This window comes from Pygocentrus nattereri, chromosome 15 (assembly GCF_015220715.1).
Source record: "Pygocentrus nattereri isolate fPygNat1 chromosome 15, fPygNat1.pri, whole genome shotgun sequence".
NCBI classification, from domain to species: Eukaryota; Metazoa; Chordata; class Actinopteri; order Characiformes; family Serrasalmidae; genus Pygocentrus; species Pygocentrus nattereri.
Window position 1 is genome coordinate 23,862,455 of NC_051225.1, and position 21,110 is coordinate 23,883,564.

General features: G+C 38.5%; 2 protein-coding genes across 3 annotated transcripts; both read left to right on the forward strand.

Annotated features, from left to right (window-relative positions):
• Positions 1-5,031: 5,031 nt before the first annotated feature.
• ptgfr (prostaglandin F receptor (FP)) lies at positions 5,032-14,806 on the forward strand. Its single transcript, XM_017716667.2, has 5 exons — positions 5,032-5,101; positions 5,203-5,320; positions 6,365-6,627; positions 8,874-9,684; positions 14,366-14,806. The coding sequence occupies exons 4-5, from the start codon at positions 8,890-8,892 to the stop codon at positions 14,681-14,683; spliced, it is 1,113 nt and encodes a 370-aa protein (XP_017572156.1). The 5' UTR covers positions 5,032-5,101; positions 5,203-5,320; positions 6,365-6,627; positions 8,874-8,889; the 3' UTR covers positions 14,684-14,806.
• An 887-nt stretch (positions 14,807-15,693) lies between these two features.
• Positions 15,694-19,350, forward strand: btf3l4 (basic transcription factor 3-like 4). Of its 2 annotated transcripts, none has more exons than XM_017716609.2 (6): positions 15,694-15,779; positions 17,791-17,852; positions 18,008-18,121; positions 18,230-18,431; positions 18,851-18,910; positions 18,997-19,350. In XM_017716609.2, the coding sequence occupies exons 2-6, from the start codon at positions 17,799-17,801 to the stop codon at positions 19,041-19,043; spliced, it is 477 nt and encodes a 158-aa protein (XP_017572098.1). In that variant the 5' UTR covers positions 15,694-15,779; positions 17,791-17,798; the 3' UTR covers positions 19,044-19,350. The 2 variants fall into 2 exon arrangements, with proteins under 2 accessions (XP_017572098.1, XP_017572099.1); XM_017716610.2 differs by having other exon boundaries at positions 15,747-15,768.
• Positions 19,351-21,110: the final 1,760 nt, after the last annotated feature.

Here is a 21,110-nt window from a genome sequence, read left to right on the forward strand (position 1 = left end):
TTCCTAAAAGCCTCATCTGCCTGATCTGTCCATTTTAGTTTCTTTGCACCTCCTTTTATTAAAAAGGTGAGAGGAGCTGCAATACTGCTGAAGTTTTGTATAAATCTGCAATAGAAATTGGCGAAGCCTAAGAACCTTTGAAGATCTTTTACCAAGGTAGGTGTGGGCCATTGGACTACCGCTTCAACTTTTTGATTGTCCATGAGTACACATTGGGAGCTAATGACATAGCCTAAGTAGGACACTGTTTGTAAATGGAACTCACATTTTTATAAGAGTCGAAAGGAACCAATACACAAGTCATACACAGAAAGACAATAGAAAGAACGCTCAGTAGTTGCCATCAATAAACAATACCTTGCATTTTGTCTAACGCTAAAGCCCGGGCTTATATTCTAACTGAGATAATCACATGATCAAAACAAGCAGGTGAAACACATCAGAATTCTGATGATTGAGAATGCTGATAGGAACATGTGTGAGGACCTGAAGTCAGCTGAACACCCATTGTATTCTGGGTGATGTAGTCCGTATGTGTGTTATGAGTAGTAGGAAGCGTCACAGTCTTGTGGTCTCCCAGGGGATTCTGGGAGATCGAGTCCGTTTCCTCCACTTCTGTTGAGATATACATGACACGGAACATCATAATGTCTCATTTTCATCATGATTCAGTGCCATATACTGTTTACTGAAGTAGACTAGTAGGTAGATCAACATTTTATGTAGTTAATAACTGAATGTCGAATCAGATAAAGTACAACTCAGGCATATTTCAACATCATTTATTGTCAGTTATCTCTTTTTAGAGCATGCCTTGTGAAATAACTTCCCTCTGGCTCACTTCTCTGATTGTTGTTTCTCACCTCGTCCTCCTGTGTGTGCATCACTCGCTTGAGTCTCAGTGCTCATCATAATGCACAGATCTGGTTAACTGAGTAGTGTCACATGTGATATTTGCAATGCATGCAATTGGTCTGTGTGTCTCCAGGGCTGCTAAAGTGGCACCGTAAAGGCTATAAAAGGTACACGGATTAAAATAGGACCACCTGTCAAAATCAAATAATTCTCGATATTTGTTGGTTGTAGGTCTAGGTTTGCATAGGACACCATCTGAGTTAGGATGCAGACTGTGGTCCACCAATTAGTAATTAGTGATCTCTGCTGTAGAGTCTGTAGAGGCATTAAATTCAAAATGGGCATTCAGGTATTCCAAACAATCTAAATACATGGTGGAAAAACGCAGCCACTGTCTGAAATGCAGTGGGCAAGGAAGGAAAGGGAATAAATCTAACCCCTCTTGAGAATCAGTCTATTACTTTCATTATGGTGGTATTGGCCTGTGACTGGCAAATCTGTGATAAAATCAACTACTATGTGAAACCAGGGTCGGTTAGGGACAGACAATGGGACAATTTTTCCTGCAGGTAATGTCTTAGGGGTTTTACACTAATCACAAGTAGAACAAGAGCTAACAAAAGCATGAATGTCCTTATGCATCATCATCCACCAATACCTGTTTGCTACAAGCTGAAGGGTTCAGGTTTCTCCTGGATGACCTGAGGTAAGTGAAGAGTGTGCCCAAGGAGGGAGTGCTGAATGGAATTGATTGGGTATACAGATCTGAAGGGCACTGATCAGGTATATCTATATTTCAACTTCTCTGATTGCTGTTTCTCACCTCGTCCTCCTGTGTGTGCATCACTCGCTTGAGTCTCAGTGCTCATCATAATGCACAGATCTGGTTAACTGAGTAGTGTCACATGTGATATTTGCAATGCATGCAATTGGTCTGTGTGTCTCCAGGGCTGCTAAAGTGGCAACAAAAAGGCTATAAAAGGTACACGGATTAAAATAGGACCACCTGTCAAAATCAAATAATTCTCGATATTTGTTGGTTGTAGGTCTAGGTTTGCATAGGACACCATCTGAGTTAGGATGCAGACTGTGGTCCACCAATTAGTAATTAGTGATCTCTGCTGTAGAGTCTGTAGAGGCATTAAATTCAAAATGGGCATATATATATATATATATATATATATATATATATATATATATATACATATATATACACATACATATATATATATACACACATATATATATATATATATATATATATATATATATATATATATATATATATATATATATATATATATATTAAATGCACAGCAACCCAGTTTTTTTGCAAATATGGTTGTACAAAATAAAGTTTACTCTGGACTGCAAAATTTGCAAAGGCCTGGTTCTCATTTATTTCTTATTTTTCTGGTAGGACTAGAATGATTTATAGTGCCTTTGATTTGCCATACAAATGTGACAAGTGAGAAACTATTTACAAAGTGGTGAAATACAGACAACAAAAACAACACACCGTACTTTATATAGCAGATTTACATTTAAATATTGCCAGTGAATTTTCTTTTAGCCAAAAAATAATGCATACTTGAAATTATATAATTACAATGTATTACAATACTTCAAAACTGATCTGGCTGAATCATTTGTAATTTTATTTTATCCTGGGCAGGTGTGCAAGAGTTCATTATGTTATGTCCACATTCATAGAGGTTAAAGTTGAACATAAACCTCCATGAATTTAATCTTTAACCTTTTATTTTTTTTAGTGTTTTTTTATTGTTTTATTCTTATATTTTCTATTTTCTTCCAAGATTATATTTGGTGAATGGAGGAACAGCAAAGTAAGAATTTCATTGTACAGTGTAACTGCCTGTTCTGCTGTGCACATGACAATAAAACTTGAATCTTAAATGAATGCAGTGTGTGCTGTCCAGAACTGCACATAAGTGAATAAGATTCATATTGTGATGGTATAATGATCTTAAAACAGTATCGAAAAATCAATAAAAATGAAAGTATGCCAATTCAAACCCTCTGAGAGCCTCTTATTTACTGTCTTTCATGGATTGCGATTTTTACAGGTTTATTTAGTTCAAACGGAATGTCACAGGAGCTAATAACGGGATTAAAAATAACTGTAGCATATGCATATGTATATACATACTTGCTGAATTAAAAGCCCACCATAAATCCAAGCAACACTTTATAAACCTTCTAGTCTCAAGTTTAGGTACTCAAATACTGACACATAACGATGGTAGGCAGGTTTCAAATCAAGTGCAATGTTTTAAAAATCTTTTTCAAATGTAAAAACATCCACAAGTTCTACACCATTTAAAAGTTTTTCCAAAAACCATCTAGGAATGTTTAGGAGTAAGAGTGTAATTCTTGATTATTCGGAAAATAATGAATAATTACAGTGCAGATGAAAGCCAACCTTACCTGCCTGACTGCATTGTGCCAACTGTAAAGTTTGGTGGAGGAGGGATAATACTTGCGTGTTGTTTATCAGGGGTTGGCCTAGGCCTCTTAATTCCAGTGAAGGGAAATCTTAATGCTAAGCAATTTTAAGACATTTTGGACAACTGTATGTTTCCAACTTTGTGGGAACAGTTTGGGGAAGGACCTTTTCTGTTCCAGCATGACTGAGCTCTAGTGCACGGTCACGGTAAAGCAAGGTCAATAAAGGCATGGCTGGGTGAGTGTGGTGTGGCCCTCACAGAGCTCTGACCTCAACCCCATGGAACACCTTGGGAATGAACTAGAACGGAGACTGCAAGCCAGGCTCTCTTATCCAACAACATTGTCTGACCTCACAAATGCCCTTCTGGACGAATGGACAAAAATTCCCACAGACACACCCCAAAATATTAGAGCTGCAAAGAGGAGACTAACCCCATATTAATGTCTTTGGGTTTAGAATAGAATGTCAAAAAACTCCTGTAGGCGTACTGTATAGGTGTCCCAATACTTTTGTCCATATAGTGTGTCTGGAAATAAAGCTGGAAGACAGACTGTTTTGAATTCTTTGTTTCTGTGATATCACAAGAACCAACTCAATTACACATATGCAACTATTCAGCCTACAGCAGTTTAGCTCCATCCATTCACACTGAAGTTATAAGACGTATTTTTGCTTTGAGTGCTTAAAAGCACAGAAACAAAAACAGCCTGTTTAATTCTAAGAATAAAAAGAGGCTGGAATGTGAAAATGAATTATGATAAAGGTGTGACATACAGGTGGTCCTGGGGGGTTCAGGAGCGCCTGATTACCCTCTTTGAAGACATTGTGAAAATAATTGTAATATGACATTATGCTGTCATTGTTTAGCTACTTCATCCACAGTCAACAAGCTTCTGTCTTTAGTGTTCTTGACTAACTAGGAATGCTGCACTGGTCTGCCTCAGGATGGCACTGTAACCAACTGGTTCATCAAATTAGTCCTTCGTAGCCCAGTGGTATTTGTAAATCTCAAAACTCACCCAAGTTTGCCAGAAGACTAGTGGAAAGAGTGAATTTCTCAAACTGAAGACAGAAGAGGAGATGTATAAGATCTCTATTAATGTGTGTAAAACTACATTAGAAAATTAGAAAGAGGCATTTCCAAAAGAAGAATTATTAAACCAAACATTTTGTTGCCACAGAAGCAAGCATCAGCACTGCTGAGTGAGCAGCCAGCCAAAGATGGATTAACAATCCAACATGGACCCCCTGAATACCAGGGGGCATTTCGCACACTGATTATGACCATTGTGGGTACATTAAAAAACAAACAAAAGTTTTAAGTGGACATCAGATAAAATATGAATTAAAAAATCAGTTACTTTGTTTGACTTTCCCATTCCTCACACAATTAGATTAGAGTTTATTGCTAATTTGATCAATTACTAACAACCTAATAGCCATTTTCACTGGAGATTATGTAATTAAAGGGTGGGCCTTGCATAGAGCTGTAATATATTAATATTTAATGCTACTATAAACATGGTCTTATCAGGCCTTCACATATTGTGTGACCTAACAACGAGGTGGAGCCTTTGTTGTACATTGCTACCATCCTGGATGTAGGCCATACCTCAGGTTTACAGAGGATTATGGCTTTCAAACTTTATCACAGTTAAAACACCACTGCCTGATATCATTCCTATTACCGTTATTACTTTGAAATGATTTGGTGTGGCTAAGTAGAGGCAACTCGACTGTTCGCAGGGCAAAAGGCTACCATTTTACTATTTTCCTGTACTTTATGTTTCCAGCTTGCTTTTTCTGCCTTTTCTTGTAATAATAATGTTAACTCAGGTGCAAATTGAAAAACCTTCTCTCTGCACCTGTTCTTTCAGCCAAGTCATTCCACGAAGGGGAGCTTTTCACAGAGGGTGGTCTGAATGACTGAGAAAGAGGAACACAGGACACATAATGTTCGGAGCACGGCACAGAAAAGAGAGATAGCATGGAAAAGTAAGTGTAACACCCGCTTGGATAAAGAGCTTGTTCAGCTTCTAGAGACCTCACACACACACACACACACACACATATAAAAGGTAATATCTTTTCTGCTGTGAAGAAGTACTGCTGTAATAGAATAGATCCTTAATGCTTCTCTACACTACATTGTAAGTTAATGTGACCTGACTTTGGTAAGGACTTCTGCAGAAATAGGCTGCCTGTGGAGGCCATCACAATTTACAATAAAAAAAACCTCATCTTACAGGGCAGATTTCCATCAGTTTTTTTTTACTATTCTGTCTGTCATTTTCCGACTGGCCATGTTTCACAAGGACTCAGTAGGTGCTTGCTTATTTATTTATTTATTTATTGTTCACTTTTTCTCTAAATCTTGTGCTGCCCCTCATGGTGGAAAAAGTGTCATTGGGTGAGAGCTGACACGTCATTGGTAAAATATGAGTAGAAATCCTCTAATTATATTTGTTCTCATGTTAGAGAGCAACTATTTTCAGTGGCATCATTTTTTATTCTTTTTTTTATTGTTAATTGAGAAAAAAGTTTAATACCGAAATCTTTAACACGTTTAACAAAACACTAATGTTTACAGAAATCTCACAGTTCGCTTTTGTACATAACGGCATCCTTTGTTTATCAGATTACAACTGCTAAAATAAATAAAATTATTTATTTAGAAAACAAATAAGGCACCTGTAGGTCCACAGGTGGTTCTGAAGAGTGAAAAAAGGCTATATTTGTGTTATAATGTGATTCCGTGAGCCCTGGATGCCACCACCAACTGTAAAGACATTTCAACGGGTCAGTTTATCTAGAACACAGCATTTCATAAAGAAATCGCTCTAAGTGGCTTTTTTTACATCCCAAAAATCGAATAATGCTTAAATTTTTGAAAAAGTTCCCCTTTAGCTAAACGCTTCCTTTGGCTAATATTGTGCAGGTCTTTATCAGACAAAAAGAAAATGAAGCAGAATTTTTGTACTTTCACGATGAAAAGAAACTTTACTTCTCTTCTCTGTCGTTTTTTTTTTGCAACGTGAGCGCGCTCCGCCCCGAGACCACAGTGCACGCGCGCAGGTAGAGCGGCACATTGTTTAGGATGGATGTGAAGAGAGAGCTCAACATTGCCATGGAAGACCAGATGACCGCAGCACGTTACTTCAGCTTCTATGTCAGACTATGTCTGCTGAGTTCGGCAGGACAGAAATGTTCGTTTTAAAAGTTTTTAGCTTTAATCTCCCACTGCGAATCACGACCTCCTCCTCTTCTCAGGTCGACTCACCACTGGAAGCCAGGACCTGACTGTAAGTCTGATTTCTTAAGCAGGAGTCCGAGTTTCCGTCTTGTTCAAGTAATTTTTATATATTTTGGCTGACTTTACTCATTTATTAAACGTACTAATGCAAATCTACCCTTCCTATTTATTGTATAACGCAGTTACTTAAAGTTAAGTTTGGTTAAAGCCAGTAAAAATCTAGTCATTTGGAAAAGTTGTACAGTCTGAAGAGGCTTTTGCCCAAAAAGCTTCCCAGCATCCCTAGCGGTTTTCATTTAATTAACACTTATTTTTCAAAATTTTCATTTGTTCTCTTACATAATCATGTAAGGTTCGTCTAATGCTGTGTTAAAGCACATTCTCAGCCTACATGTAAACTTTGGATGCATTCAATGCGTTTTTTGTTGTTCTTACCATGATGTTTTTTTCTGTTGAGGTTAAAGAAAATGAGTTCGAACGGTCATGAGGTGAAGTGCTGTTTAATGTGAGATTGGTGGAGTTATATTGATGATAGTGAGCCCAGTTCATTGTGGATGGAGCTTTAGAGAGTGGAGTGTTGTCGACATATTAAAAGTAATTTTAAATGATTACTCTGTTAAAGTCAGCTTTGCTTGCTATAAAAGTGAGGATCATTGAAAATTATGAACTATAACTCAAATATATGCTTACACGAGCTTGAACCCTTAAAGTAACTACTCATTTTTTCGAGGCAATACGTTTGCATGATTTTTTAGAGAAAAGTCAGCTAAATTTTTACCATCCTGGGCCCAGTTTTCCAAATGCATCTTAATGTAAAAACCATCTTGGTAAAGTCAGTGTTTAATGTGATGCTCCCTGTACCATTTAACAAACTTTGTGCTGAGGTGTTTTGCAAAACTCATTAATGGTTAAGGGGGAATTCCTCTAGTTTTTCAAACTTTCTGTAGAATTGATTCATTAAGAAAATATAAGTCATTCAGAGTGGTCTGATGTGAAACGCTCTGTTACAGAGAAACGTATCGTGTCAGAACTCTTCACAGTGGTGGTGATAAGAATTAGGAGTCTGAAAAGTTTAGTCTTGTCACAAAGACGGCTGCTACCAACATATACCATATGTCATGTTATATGTGGATGGCTGAAAAAGTGACACAGTAAAAAAAAAAAGTTGTGCTATTTGTATTTATTGCTGTTTCCTCGCTATATGCACATGGTAGCCTACATGTAAGCCTATACACATCTGATCACCTAGTAGTATGAATCAAGTCCTGTAACCCCACCCCCTAATTTTAATTCCTGGATTACTTTGTGTCTTAAAAAGACCCGTGGTGATGTTGTGGACGTGCATTATTCTCCAAAACTAGGCACACGAGTGGTAGAAGTGTTGGCCAAAACGAGCACAATGCCCGTCTGCTCTGCTGGCAAGTTTTCTTTGGAATTTCTGATGTGCTTTTAATTCACAGTTAAAATTAGGGAAAGCTTCAGCCGGGACAGACCACCAAAAACAGGGACTGTCCCTGGAAAACAGGGACATCTAGTTACCCTATCAGCACCACTGTAAAAAAATATGAATCAAGTTCTTTTACACTGAATGAATTTACATGCACTTCATAATCTGATAACTGCAGAAAATCAGATTTTGTCAATAATTTGTTATGTGTGTTTACATGTACTTGGGTAATCAGATAATGGGAAACTCCAGGTTTATATTAGTCAGGCACTAAATGAATTTCTACTTTGTCACCCTCAAGTAAATTCACAGAATAAGATACAACATAAACAAAATGTAAAACTTACAAGTCATGCCACTTAAAAAAAAAACAAAGTCAGCAGAAAATATGATTAAACATAATCTAGAAGATGGAGAATATTTAAATCTTTCATTCCATCAAGCATGTAGCTGGTTTTAGCATCGTTCCAAAAGGGTTTTGTTGCCGTCCTGTGGTTGCTATATGAAACGTTGTGTGCTATTACTAGGACTGTGTTTTTTGTAAAATGTGTAGGGTGAGAAAAATGAAAGAAATCAGAGTAACTTGAATAATCAGTTGCCAAAATCTGATAATGACTGGAGCATAAAGTGCATGTAAAGGACTCAGTGAACCATTTCACATTAAACCACTCTGAATTACTTTGTTTAAAATTGTTTGAAAGGTTTTCAGTAAAACCCTTTACTAAACATTCTGGACATTCTTAATAAGAAAATGAAATTTTCTGTGGTCACATTTTAAACAGCAAAATCATGAGTGAAGTTGAATGTAAGAATCCTGTAACTAATGCTTTCATTTGTTTTTTCTACAGACTAGACTGGTAAATCATGTCTTACAATAGGACATCCAAAGCAGGACCTTCAAGCAGTATGTATAATGAGAACTGTAATAAAGGAGATGTATCAGTCACTACTGTTGTAAACATGACAGTGGGCATTGTCTCCAACACCCTGGCTTTCTTCATCGTTCTCAAAGCCTACCGGCGGTTCCGTCTCAAGTCCAAAGCTTCTTTCTTGCTCTTTGCGAGTGGTCTTGTGCTGACTGATCTACTGGGACATGTTATGAATGGCTCCCTGGCTTTATATGTATATGCCTCAGACAAAGACTGGGAGAGCTTTGACCCCAAGCAGATTCTTTGTGGGTTCTTTGGTGTTTGCATGACTTTCTTTGGTCTGAGTCCCCTACTGCTTGGAACCATTATGGCAGTGGAGCGCTGCATGGGAGTCACTCGGCCACTCTTTCACTCTATGGCTTTGACCTCTAACCGCATAAACAGACTGCTGGCACTCACTTGGCTCCTGGCTCTGCTGGTGGCCTTGCTACCAGTGCTAGTGCAGAGGCCCTATCAAGTTCAGGGGTCCTGTAGCTGGTGCTTCTTCCGTATGGTTGGACCACGTGACTGGCTGGACATTCTCCTCCCCATGATCTTCTCTGTGTTGGGATTGCTGTCTCTTCTTGTCTCGTTTGTGTGCAACTCTGTGACAGGATTCACTCTTTTGTGGTCCAGACTGCACCGTGAACATGACTACCACCGCCATCACAGAAGCACTATACATTTTGAGATGGTCTGCCAGCTCCTTGCTATCATGATTGTGTCCTGTGTGTGTTGGGGGCCTTTGCTGGTAAGGACTTCACTTCTGTATGTGTTAAATATAGTGTATACATTAGTGCAAATGAAAAATCATCTTGTGTTTAACACACTGTAGATTGTTCTCTATATAGCAGGTTTCCATCAGAAGGAATTTCTGGAAAAAGAAAAAAAAACAAAAGGCTATCATTGTTTGAAAAGTTAAATCGTGTAGGTAATGAGAACAGCAATTATTGGTAAGATTTTACAAACATCAACAATACTTTGTGCTCATGCAAAAGTCAGGAAAGCCAAAGAAAAAAATATGTACTTAAAAATTACTGAAATTTTCAAATTTATACATGAAACCCGTGACGGGAATTAGCCAGACAACGTTTTTTAAATAAAGCTGAACTTATGTGACAGCCTTTTAAGTGAACTTTCGGTCAGGTAACTGACCTGCACTTTCTCACACTGGATTTTATGTGATAGTGAAATGCCTTTAAAATGATGTGATTGGTACAGATATGTTTGGCGTTTAGAAAGTAACACAGATGTATAGTAATGGCAGCTGTAAGATTAGTTTCTCTTAGCAGTAGTAAGTGATCTCATTACAGTTTGAGAGAAGTAGTAATTTGTAATGGAACATTTTTAACTACCCACTGCTGGTCAGTGATGACCATAGTTTTGTGTTCTTGGAGCAAATATGTGTCTAGCTAAAAACCTCTGAAAGGCGTTGAAATTGTGGACAGTATGTTTCTGAATTGCACTTCGCTGTGGGGTACGTTTGTATATTCCTGCACCAGACACTCAAACTGACTTGATTGTAAAAATGCATATACTGCTCCTGAGTTTATAATATTAATACTGAACCTACAGTTGTGTTTGTGTGGGGTTTGAGATGTGTCATGTACTGACAACTGTGTCCTCACTTCTAAAATGGCTGCATTGCCCCATTGCGTTATTTACCAAAAGCTGCAGAGGAAAAAGCATGCAGTCTAGCGGTCCAGCAAAACTAGACTTGCCTAATCACTTGCAAAATGCAAGATGATGGAATCTTGGCTAATGACAAAGTAATCGCTATTTTTCAAAATGACCATGTGAAGGCATCCACATTCTTAAAATTACAGCTTCCCAAATAGTTTTAGGAAATGTTTTTCAATTGTATAGAACTTCTAAATGCAAAAATTGCACATCTTATTTACACTGACCAGCCACTTCATTAAATACACCTCCTTGTTTCTACACTCATTGTGCATTTTTCTGATCCACTTCCCATAATGCTGCACCTTGGAGTTCTAAAATTACAGACCATTGTCTGTCTGTTTGTCTGCATACTTTATTAGCCCCCTTTTACACTGTTCTTCAATGGTCAGGACCCCCACAGAACTACCACAACACATGTATTTTTTGGGTGGTGGACAGTAGTGAACGAACTACACAAATCATGTGAGTTAAGGTAGAGATACCCAAGATAAAATATTACTCCAGTAAAAGTAGAAGTCTGGCTTTTAGACCTCCACTTGAGTAAAAATACAAAAGTATTTGCTTTCAGATCTTCTTCTTCTTCTTCTTTTGGCTGCTCCCTTTAGGGGTCACCACAGCGGATCATCTGCCTCCATCTTGCCCTATCCATTGCCTCCTCTACTTTTACACCAACCATCTCCATGTCCACCTTCACTACATCCATAAACCTTCTCTGAGGTCTATCTCTTCTCCTTCTACATGGCAGCTCCATCTCCAACATTCCTTGCCCAATATATCCACTATTCCTCCTCAACACATGTCCAAACCATCTCAACCTGGCCTCTCCGGCTTTATCTCCAAACTGCTCCACCTTCACTGTCCCTCTGATCTGCTCATTTCTAATCCTGTCCAGCCTTGTCACTGCCAACGAAAATCTCAGCATCTTCATCTCCGCCACCTCCAGCTCAGCCTCCTGTCTTTTAGACAGATCCACAGTCTCCAAACCATACATCATAGCAGGACGCACTACTGCCTTGTAAACCTTCCCTTTCACTCTTGCTGCTATCCTTCTGTCACACATCAGCCATGACATCCGTTTCCACCCACTCCATCCTGCCTGCACCCTCTTCTTCACCTATTTTCTACACTGTCCATTGCTCTGGATGGTTGACCCAAGATATTTGAAGTCATCCACCTTTACGACCTCTACTCCTTGCATCTTCACCAAAAGTACTAAAAGATTAATTATGAGTCTAATGTCCTATTAGCATTTTTATAACAATACTCTTTCTTTATTAACTCATTTTTAGGTGAAAATACTTGCTAACCAGTCTTAATATAGAATGTTAGCTCTTTAATTAGTCGGACACTAATGTCTATTAAAATTATCAGAAGCACAAAGTCAAATCATCAAATCAAATTTATTTGTATAGCGCTTTTTATAACTGATGTGCCAAAGCAGCTACGCAGAATTCCACTAAAGACAAAGTTTTGACATGGATGTAAAAACCCCCAGGTGAGCAAGCCAGGGGTGACAGTGACAAAGGAAAAACTCCCTCAGAGCTGAGGAAGAAACCTTGGGAGAAACCAAGGCTCATCCTCCTCTGGTCAAACTATCTACAAAGTTATTATACTACTAATATTAATGGTAGTAGTATTAGAAGTACTAAGAGCTAGGACTCCATGAAAACTTCAGTGTAGGGTGGACAGCTAGTCCAAGGCAAGTGGCGGTAGCTGGGGCATGGGCAGCTGGTCTAAGGCGGGTAGCAGGAGGGCTCAACAGTTAGTCATCCATCAGTGTCCGCCCAGACAGGTGGGCAATCGTTTACTCTGAAAAAAGTAGGGGGATGGAATTAGTTTTGTTCTGTTTGGGTGTATGTAAAACAGAGAATGCAAACATTCCCACTAGCCACGTTTACATGCAGGCTAATAATCCATTAATAATCTGACTAATAGCTCAATCGGAATTGAACACGACCATGTAAACACCTCAATCAGAAAAGTCTAGTCCATTGAGGCCATTCGGAATACAATTTGTGTCCGATAGAACGAGGTGGGTAAACCTCTAAATATTCCGTTAATTACTCTAGATGGTTCTCTATGCACGTGCGTCGTTTTGCATCGGTTAGCTTGTAGTGAGCATGTAAACAGAGATTTTCCATCAGACGATTGAATAGAGTGATCATATAAACACCTCCGTCATAATCTGTAATCAGATTGTATTCTATTGGATTGGCAAAAATATTTGCATGTAAACACAGACACTGAAGGCAAACAATTCCCATTAGGTAGAACTGAGTGGCTCTGAAATAACTTTTTGCAAACAAGTGAAGTTTCAGTTTAAGATTTATTTGCAACCTAGTTACAAGTTTAAGTTTAATAAAAACTTACTTTAATCTCATGTTCACAAATGAGTTTTCCTTTACTATACTGCATCTGTAGGTCTCTGTAAAACATAATCTAGCAAAAACAAATTTACTATACAATGAAACAAGTTGGTATAAATTCAGAGTAAAAAAAGACATGCCAGTCACAGCTGCACATGTGTACAGTGAGTGTACACTCATACCAGTGCAACACACACTAACACACCACTGTCACATCAGTGTCACTGTAGTGCTGAGGATTATCCAAATAATACCTGCTTTGTGGGGGTCCTGACCATTGAAGAAAAGGGTGAAAGGGGACTAACAATGTATGCAGAGAAACAGATGGACTAGTCTGTATGTGCAGAACTACAAAGTGCACCTGTACGGTAAGTGGAGCTGAGAGTGTATATAAAAGCCCATTCCTCCAAGTAGAAAAGAAAAGCACCTGTTTTTAATCTCTTGGATTTTGGCAGCAGGCTTTCAACATCTTGACTTGAATAATAATGTATGTTCTCAAAATATTTCTTAACAGTTATTAAAACCAAATTCTAATAAATTACAAATCTAACAAAACACAAAGAACAGAGATCCAAGGCAAACGATCCAAAGGGCAAATCAAAAGGCACAGTTATACACAGAATCAAGGCAAATAGATAAAATGCTCAATAATTTATAAATGCAACAATATCTCGCTACTGACTAATGCTAAAGCCCAGGCTTATAAGCGAAACTGAGTAAGTCACATGATCAGACCTACAGGTGTTGTACATTAGAATTCTGGCGATCGAGAACACTGATTGGAGCATATGGGGAAACCAGAAGTCAGCTGATCTCCGTGGGGATTCTGGGAGATTGAGTCCATGTGTGTATTAGGGTTTGTAGGAAGCGTCAATGTCATGTGATCTCCCAGAGGCTTCAGGGAGATCTGATCCGTTTGTTCCACTGCTGACATTCGTGACAAAGGGTAAGTACATTTTTAGAGAAAATACATTATTATGTTAAAATGCTAATTCAATATTTTGAGGACAAAAAGTTATTATTTTATTTTAAGATACAAAGCTTGAAATGGTGACACAGATGGTGATTTTTTTGTACTCTGAGATACTCTACCTAGTAGGAATGGACTTGCATACATTTACTACAGGAACACAAGGTTTCACTGATGTGAAGCACTGCTCTTATGAAGCAACAAAGGCTCCACCCCCTGGTGGAGAAGCTTCAGCCTTTTAAACGTGAGTGAATGAATTAGTGAGTGAGTTACAAAGCAGAGTTATTATGGATACCCCTAAATTTTTTTTCTGCCATCATTCTAAATAACCTTTCTGGTTTTATTGTCAAGATTGCAGTACTTACATCTGTAATGCTGTCATTATTTATATCATTGTTTGGTTCAATTTTCAGGTCACCATCATTATCATAACCTTGCAAAGGCAAGATGCGCACGGTCACCTGCTACTGACTGTGCGTCTGGCCACATGGAATCAGATTCTTGATCCATGGGTGTATATTCTTCTGCGCAAGGCTGTCTTGAAGAGGCTTCTCCTGCTGGCACAGAGGTGCCACAGCTCACGTCCAAAACATGCCTTTGGGTGGAGGTTTAGTACTCTGGGGAGTTCTGTGGAGACCAGCAGCTCTGTGAACAGCAGACCAGATTTCATCTGCCTGGATGGTCCATTCCTGCCAGATACACTCTTGAGACCCATTGGGCACTTCCCTTGAGCCAGAGAGCTGGACACAGTTTAGCCAAGGATATGGTCTGGTCAATGTCCCAAGGAAAATAGTAGAAAATATTGAAAATGTTTGTGTTATCTTAAAATTGAGTGTTATATTATTGGACATCCTGCATCCAGTTATAATAATATAATAATATATAATAAAGTTATAATTTTTGATAACGGGAGCTGATAATGGGAACTGGCTTAATGACTAAAGCGAAATGACTGAAAGCTATTCCATCAAATGGGGTATGAATACTTAGCATGATGCCTGAGAGTTTTACAGTGATTTCTTCAGACAGACATTTGTAGTTAAGACATCTTTACATACAGTCTCCTAACTCTTCAATACCATACTTATTCTGCTGAGTTGAGTGGCCTACATCTAAAGGGGAATTCCACTGACTTTTCAAAATTTCTGCATAATTAAAGGATTAAGATGTAAATAAAAGTAGTCAGAGTGGTTTGATTTGAAATGCTTTGTTCCAGAGAAACTTCCAGAGTCAGAATATTTTACAGTGGAGGTGATAGGAACCAGACGTAGAGCTTTTGATGCCTCTTGTTATTTGTTATTACATCATATAGTTACAAAGGTGCTGCCTGATGTACGAGACGTTGTTTTACCAAACATTCATGGCTATGTTGCCATTATCAACAGCAAAATATAGCACGTGTAAGTTAGCTGGTGGTTTTGCCTAGTACAAAAATAGCATTTTTGTGTTTTGTACATCAGGACCCCTAGTTGACTTTTTATCTCACTCACTGAACTATACAGAAATGTTGAGAAATCAGTGGAATTCCTCTTTAAAGTGTCCATGGAAAACAAGCTTTCAATTCAAACATTATCTTAGCTACTTCAGCGTGACTGTGCTCCTGTGGGTGCACATATTACTTCATGTATAATATCCTCTTGTAAATGCTGTTTCTTGCCCCTCGTTGGGTCGTCTTGGTTGTCGTGTTTTGTCCTGTCCTGACCAGGAGAGGCAGTACTGTAAACCCACTGCACGTCTGAGCAAATAAAGTAAGTGTGACGAAACTCGTGTCCTCATTTCCTCCTTCTTCCTCCGCCGCATGCTTTGCTGACCAGCTGTGGGTAACAGGTTTGTAATTATTATTGAACCTATGAACGCTTCATTATTTAGGAACGTTTATTATAATAATGAAAGCCGAATTATACGCCTGTACATCTTATTTCTGCGTAGTTTGCTTCGTGTATTCCTCATCTGTTAATTACATTTTGTGTTGACGCTGCGGGATGTTTTCATCCCGTGGATGTAACGTTAGTAGGCGAATGAAGTGAACAGCGCTCTGCCTGCTCGTCCATAGCCGCTACGCTACTGTCTAGTCTATTCACCGCTCATACTCGGAGAAGCGCGTTTATGAGTGATTCGTTATCCGTTTTGTCACCGGTCTGTTTTTGGTTATATTGTAAAGTTAGCCATCTAGCGGTGTGATGTTGTAGCTAACGTTGTTTTAATACTGCGGGCTATACCACGGAAAATAGACAGTAGCATGAGGCAGCGAGCTAGCCCGTTAGCTAAGCTCCGGAATGTCTCTCACGGACAGACAGACATCTCGTCGGGAGTTTGTAGCTGGCTGGCTGGACTTTTGGTTACATTCATAGATGACGGTTCCTATGTTGTTAACCTGAACTGAGCGTTGGGTAGCTCGATTGATATAGTTTATAGCTGAAGGGGGATGTCCACCGATTTTTCAAAATTTCTGTACGATTCAATGGTTGACATGTCAGCATAATTATGCAGAGCGAGTTGGTATGGACCGCTTTGCTCTAGAGAGACTTAACGCTACAGAGTCAGAATTGTCCACAGTGATGATGATGGAAACCAGACGTCTGGGGAGTTTAACGCCTCTAAAAGCTTCCTCCAAGAAAGATGACCTGAAATGCTTATGATTAAACTGCCTGATGTCTGAAACATTGTTTTAAAGTACCTTTGTGATAAACGTTTGGTTTCAAATGTTTTAGTCAATTAATATTAATTAGGCATACATGAGGCGTGTTTTGAGGCAAAATAGTCCCCAAATCATTTTCAGATTTACCACTGTTTTACAATCAGCGTTACATAAAAAATGTAAACATCTCAGACAGGTTTAGGTTTACTGGTGGTTTTGGATAGTAAATAAAGTGCCGTCCGGTGGTTCAATCACATCTACTTTAAAGGTGGAGTAAGTTCTATGAAAACGAATCCTTTCACATCAAAGGAATCTGATTTATATATTCTGTTTATATCTCACCACTGAATTGTACAGAGATTTTGAAAAATCGGTGGAGTTCCCCTTTAAGCTCTGCTTCTGCACCCCGAGTTTTTGTTAACACGGAGCGAACGAAGTAAGCTAGCGCCATTTTAACTGTTTATGATGCCGATAACGTTTTGCTAATATGCTGCCAAAGCAACTCTTGCAGTGCTTCGTGAACTCTGAGACTAAAACTTAAACGGGCTCTTGTACTGTTTATTTTTAACTAGATCAAGTGTAGGTCTTAAAAGGGGAATTCCATCAATTATTCAAAATTACTACATAATAAATTCATTGAGATCAACGGTCGTTCCTAGTGGCTTGATATAAAACGGTACCTTCTTTACAGTGGTGGTGATGGGAACCAAGAGGAAAATGCAGACATTTTATATACTATCCAAAATTACCAAGGAACCTACATGTCTTCTGAGTTTTATATGCTTGAGTTTTAGGAGTTGAAAATGGTAAAATAGTGGTTAATCCTCATTCAAAGCCCTGCATGTACCTCTGCTGTAAGTGGACTTTAAAAATGTGTTCTTCACGTTTCACACTTCACACGTCTGGATCCTCTCACCACCATTGTGAACAATTCTGGCTCATTGAGCTTCTCTAGAATGGTGAGTTTAACCATATCTGAAAAATTGGTAGAATTCCACCACTATTACTGTGATGAGTATTCCTAGCCACACAGCATCTGCAGTAATAATGGCTTAGTTTGAACATTTTTTAAAAATTTCCCCTTATATTCCTAATTTTATAATGTGGTTCATGATGAACAATTTTGGAGACTTTTAATTTGGATTTTTGTGATAATACAATGAAAATCTCTTCTTTACCCCATAACGTTTACTTTTTCAGAAGACAATATGAATCAAGAGAAACTGGCTAAACTTCAAGCCCAAGTCCGAATAGGGGGCAAGGTAAAATTGACAAACATACAATAAAGATAAACCAGTTCTGTGGTTGATCTCATGCTTGTGTAACCCACAGCCGCATGGCAGAAAATATTTACATTAATTCATACATGTACAACCCCAGATGCCATATATACAGTGTCAGTGTTTTATCTTCTCAGGGCACAGCACGTAGGAAGAAGAAGGTCGTCCACCGAACAGCAACAGCTGATGACAAAAAACTTCAGAGTTCATTAAAGAAGCTTGCTGTGAATAACATTGCTGGCATTGAGGAGGTAGAGCATTAGTGATTTGATTGACTGGTGTATTACTCTCAGTAGCCATACTGCTTGTTGCTGTTTATCTTAAAAGGGCTACATCTAACTTTACCACCCAATCTGCAGGTGAACATGATAAAGGATGATGGGACAGTGATTCACTTCAATAACCCCAAAGTGCAGGCTTCGCTCTCTGCCAACACGTTTGCCATCACGGGCCATGCGGAGACCAAGCAGCTGACAGAGATGCTTCCTGGCATTCTCAGTCAACTTGGTGCAGACAGTCTTACAAGTCTGCGTAAAATCGCCGAGCAGTTTCCTCGACAAGGTGGGTGTGGGATGGGGCTACCTTTTGTGGACAAAATAGTAGTACTGCTATTATAGTGCTGCATACTAAAATACACCAGCCGATGTTAAAAACACACTGTTGAATCAGTAATATGTCACTTATAAACATAGACCTTGTATTATTTTGGCTAAAATAGTTTACCTTTGGTGTATTACATGATCAAACAACGCACATACTGAATTAAAAAGATGTGGTTAGCTAGAGGGCTCATTTCCATATTCTGGCCTTCTGTGATGTCATTTTCAAGACCAATAACTGGGGAAAAAATTAGCAACACAATTAGTTTATTGTGCAGACCCAATAGGGGAACAATTCACTGATGACACACGGTAGAAAGATGTTAAGTAGTTTGAGGTTTAGTGACTCATCTTTTGTCTTTTTATTCCTTTTGTTCAAAGTTCTCGACAACAAAGCCCCCAAAGCAGAAGATATTGATGAAGAGGACGATGATGTCCCAGGTATATTCATGCTTCTGTTTGTGGGCAAATGCATAAGGATTTAAAGACGATTTGCTCATGTCTCGCATATTTCTGTCTTTCTTCAGATCTGGTAGAGAATTTTGACGAAGCATCGAAGAACGAAGCAAACTGATCATGCAAGACATCTTTAATTGGGACTGCAGTTCAGGAGAGACCCTGTTGCAGTATTTTTAAATTAGATAAGACATATCATTTCAACACTATTCCAGCAAAACAGAGACTTTTGTATTTTAAATTGGCAGTCTGCCCAGATAATCCTCATCAGCCTGTCTCTTGCACTTAGAACAAGATGGCGGTTATGTGCTATGACTTACGGTTCTGAATAAATACCACATGGTCAATCTTGATTGGTGTGGTTAAGGAATGACTGTCTTAATTATTATTTTTGTCAATGAAACAATAAATATCATGAACCTTTTTTATATAGTGCTGTGGTCTCTATAGCTGTGGGGGGAAAAATAGGTTTTGGTGTAGACTGGCACCAAGTAAGTGTTTTTAAGGCAGTGGTCACCTGTCCTGCTCCTGGAGATCTACTTTCTGAACACTTTAGCTCTAACAGTAATGGACCCCACCTTATCTGATTAATTTAACTCTTTGACTAGGTGAATGAGGTTGGTCAGTTTTGGATTGGAGGTGAAACATGCAGTAAAGTAGATGTCTAGCTGGAGCGTTAATGACCACTGTTTTAGAGGAACACCCTTTTTTTTTTGGAATAGGGTGTGTTTGGGGTTCTGCATTAAAGGGCAATGGTTTAATATAGCATTATGAACAGTCAAAAGAACCCTATGAATGCATAAATGGCTCTATGCATGGCTAAAAAGTTCTGTCAGAGAAAAATGTACTGTACAGGTACATTTTTGTTAATCAAAGTATAAACACTGTAAATGTAGCCTCGAAAGTACAGCAGTGTTTTTGTAATGTCTTTTTTTACATGTTCAATTACACTGGATCTTTACCTAATGTTGCTAAAGAACATTAAAAAGCCTGGCGTCACAAAAAAGATATATGCAGCTTAAAAATATTACAATGGAATATGGTCCTATTATATCCCCTAATCAAAGGCGCTGAATATACACTTAAATACACACTTTATACACACTTAAAAAGGATGGTTCTACAAGGGTTCTTTACTAAAGATAATGGCTCTCTATAAAACCATGAACATCCAAAGAACCTTTTCCACGATTAAAGGGTTCTTTGCATTGTGAAAGGGCTCTTGAGATTCATGGAGAATGTGCTGTAGATGGTTCTATATAGATTCTTTTGGAAAATGGTTCTTCTATTGGCGTGATGTCAGGCTTGTTAGAATAGAAGAAGCCTTTTCAAAAGGTTCTGAACAGAACCACCTATATCAATCTGATGAGCCCTTTCTTGAGTGTTCATTGTTCTATACAGGACCATCTTCTTTACTAAAGAACTGTTTTTAAGAGTCTAGGATACCAACCCCAGTGCCAACTTAGTACCTTCTATTCTGATGAGAAAACTTGTACATTGTACCTTTAAAAAAAACTTCTTTTTAGTCCCACAGTTCTGCTACCTTATGTTTATAAGTCATGGAACCTTTTTCTGCTAGTTGTGTTCAGAATGTAGAATCTTTGTTCAAATGTTAGATGTAAGTATTAAAGTCGCAGAGTGTTGCGTATCGAGGTTCAATGATCTTATGATAATCTGACATCTGTGGCACTACTTCAAATAAAATGCACCACAAAGCTACTGGATCAGCAAAATAGGCTTTTAAATAAATAACTTGAATACCTTGGCTCAGTATTTCAGGCAGGACCTGCAGCCACACTTTAGAACTGAATCTTCAAAGTCAGAGTCACTTTATCTCGCCATGTATGTTACACATATGTATGGCATGTACCATACCGAACAGAACAGTAACAAATATTTCAAGGGACAAATAAAAAAATTTAATATATAGAAGAGAATAATAGGAGGCCAAGGTGAAATGATCTAAAGAGGTGTACGAGTATCTGTACATATGTAGGTCTGAGTAGACATGATAATAACTATGATATACAGTAGATTACAGCATGATATGAACATTTGCAAAAATGCATTGTGTTACAGAAAAACTTATACTAGAACACAGTAAAGGAGCATTTTTGAAGTTTGCACTGCCAAGATCCTCCCTGAGATCAGGCTGTGTGAGTAATGGGACGAGCCTGAGTCACTG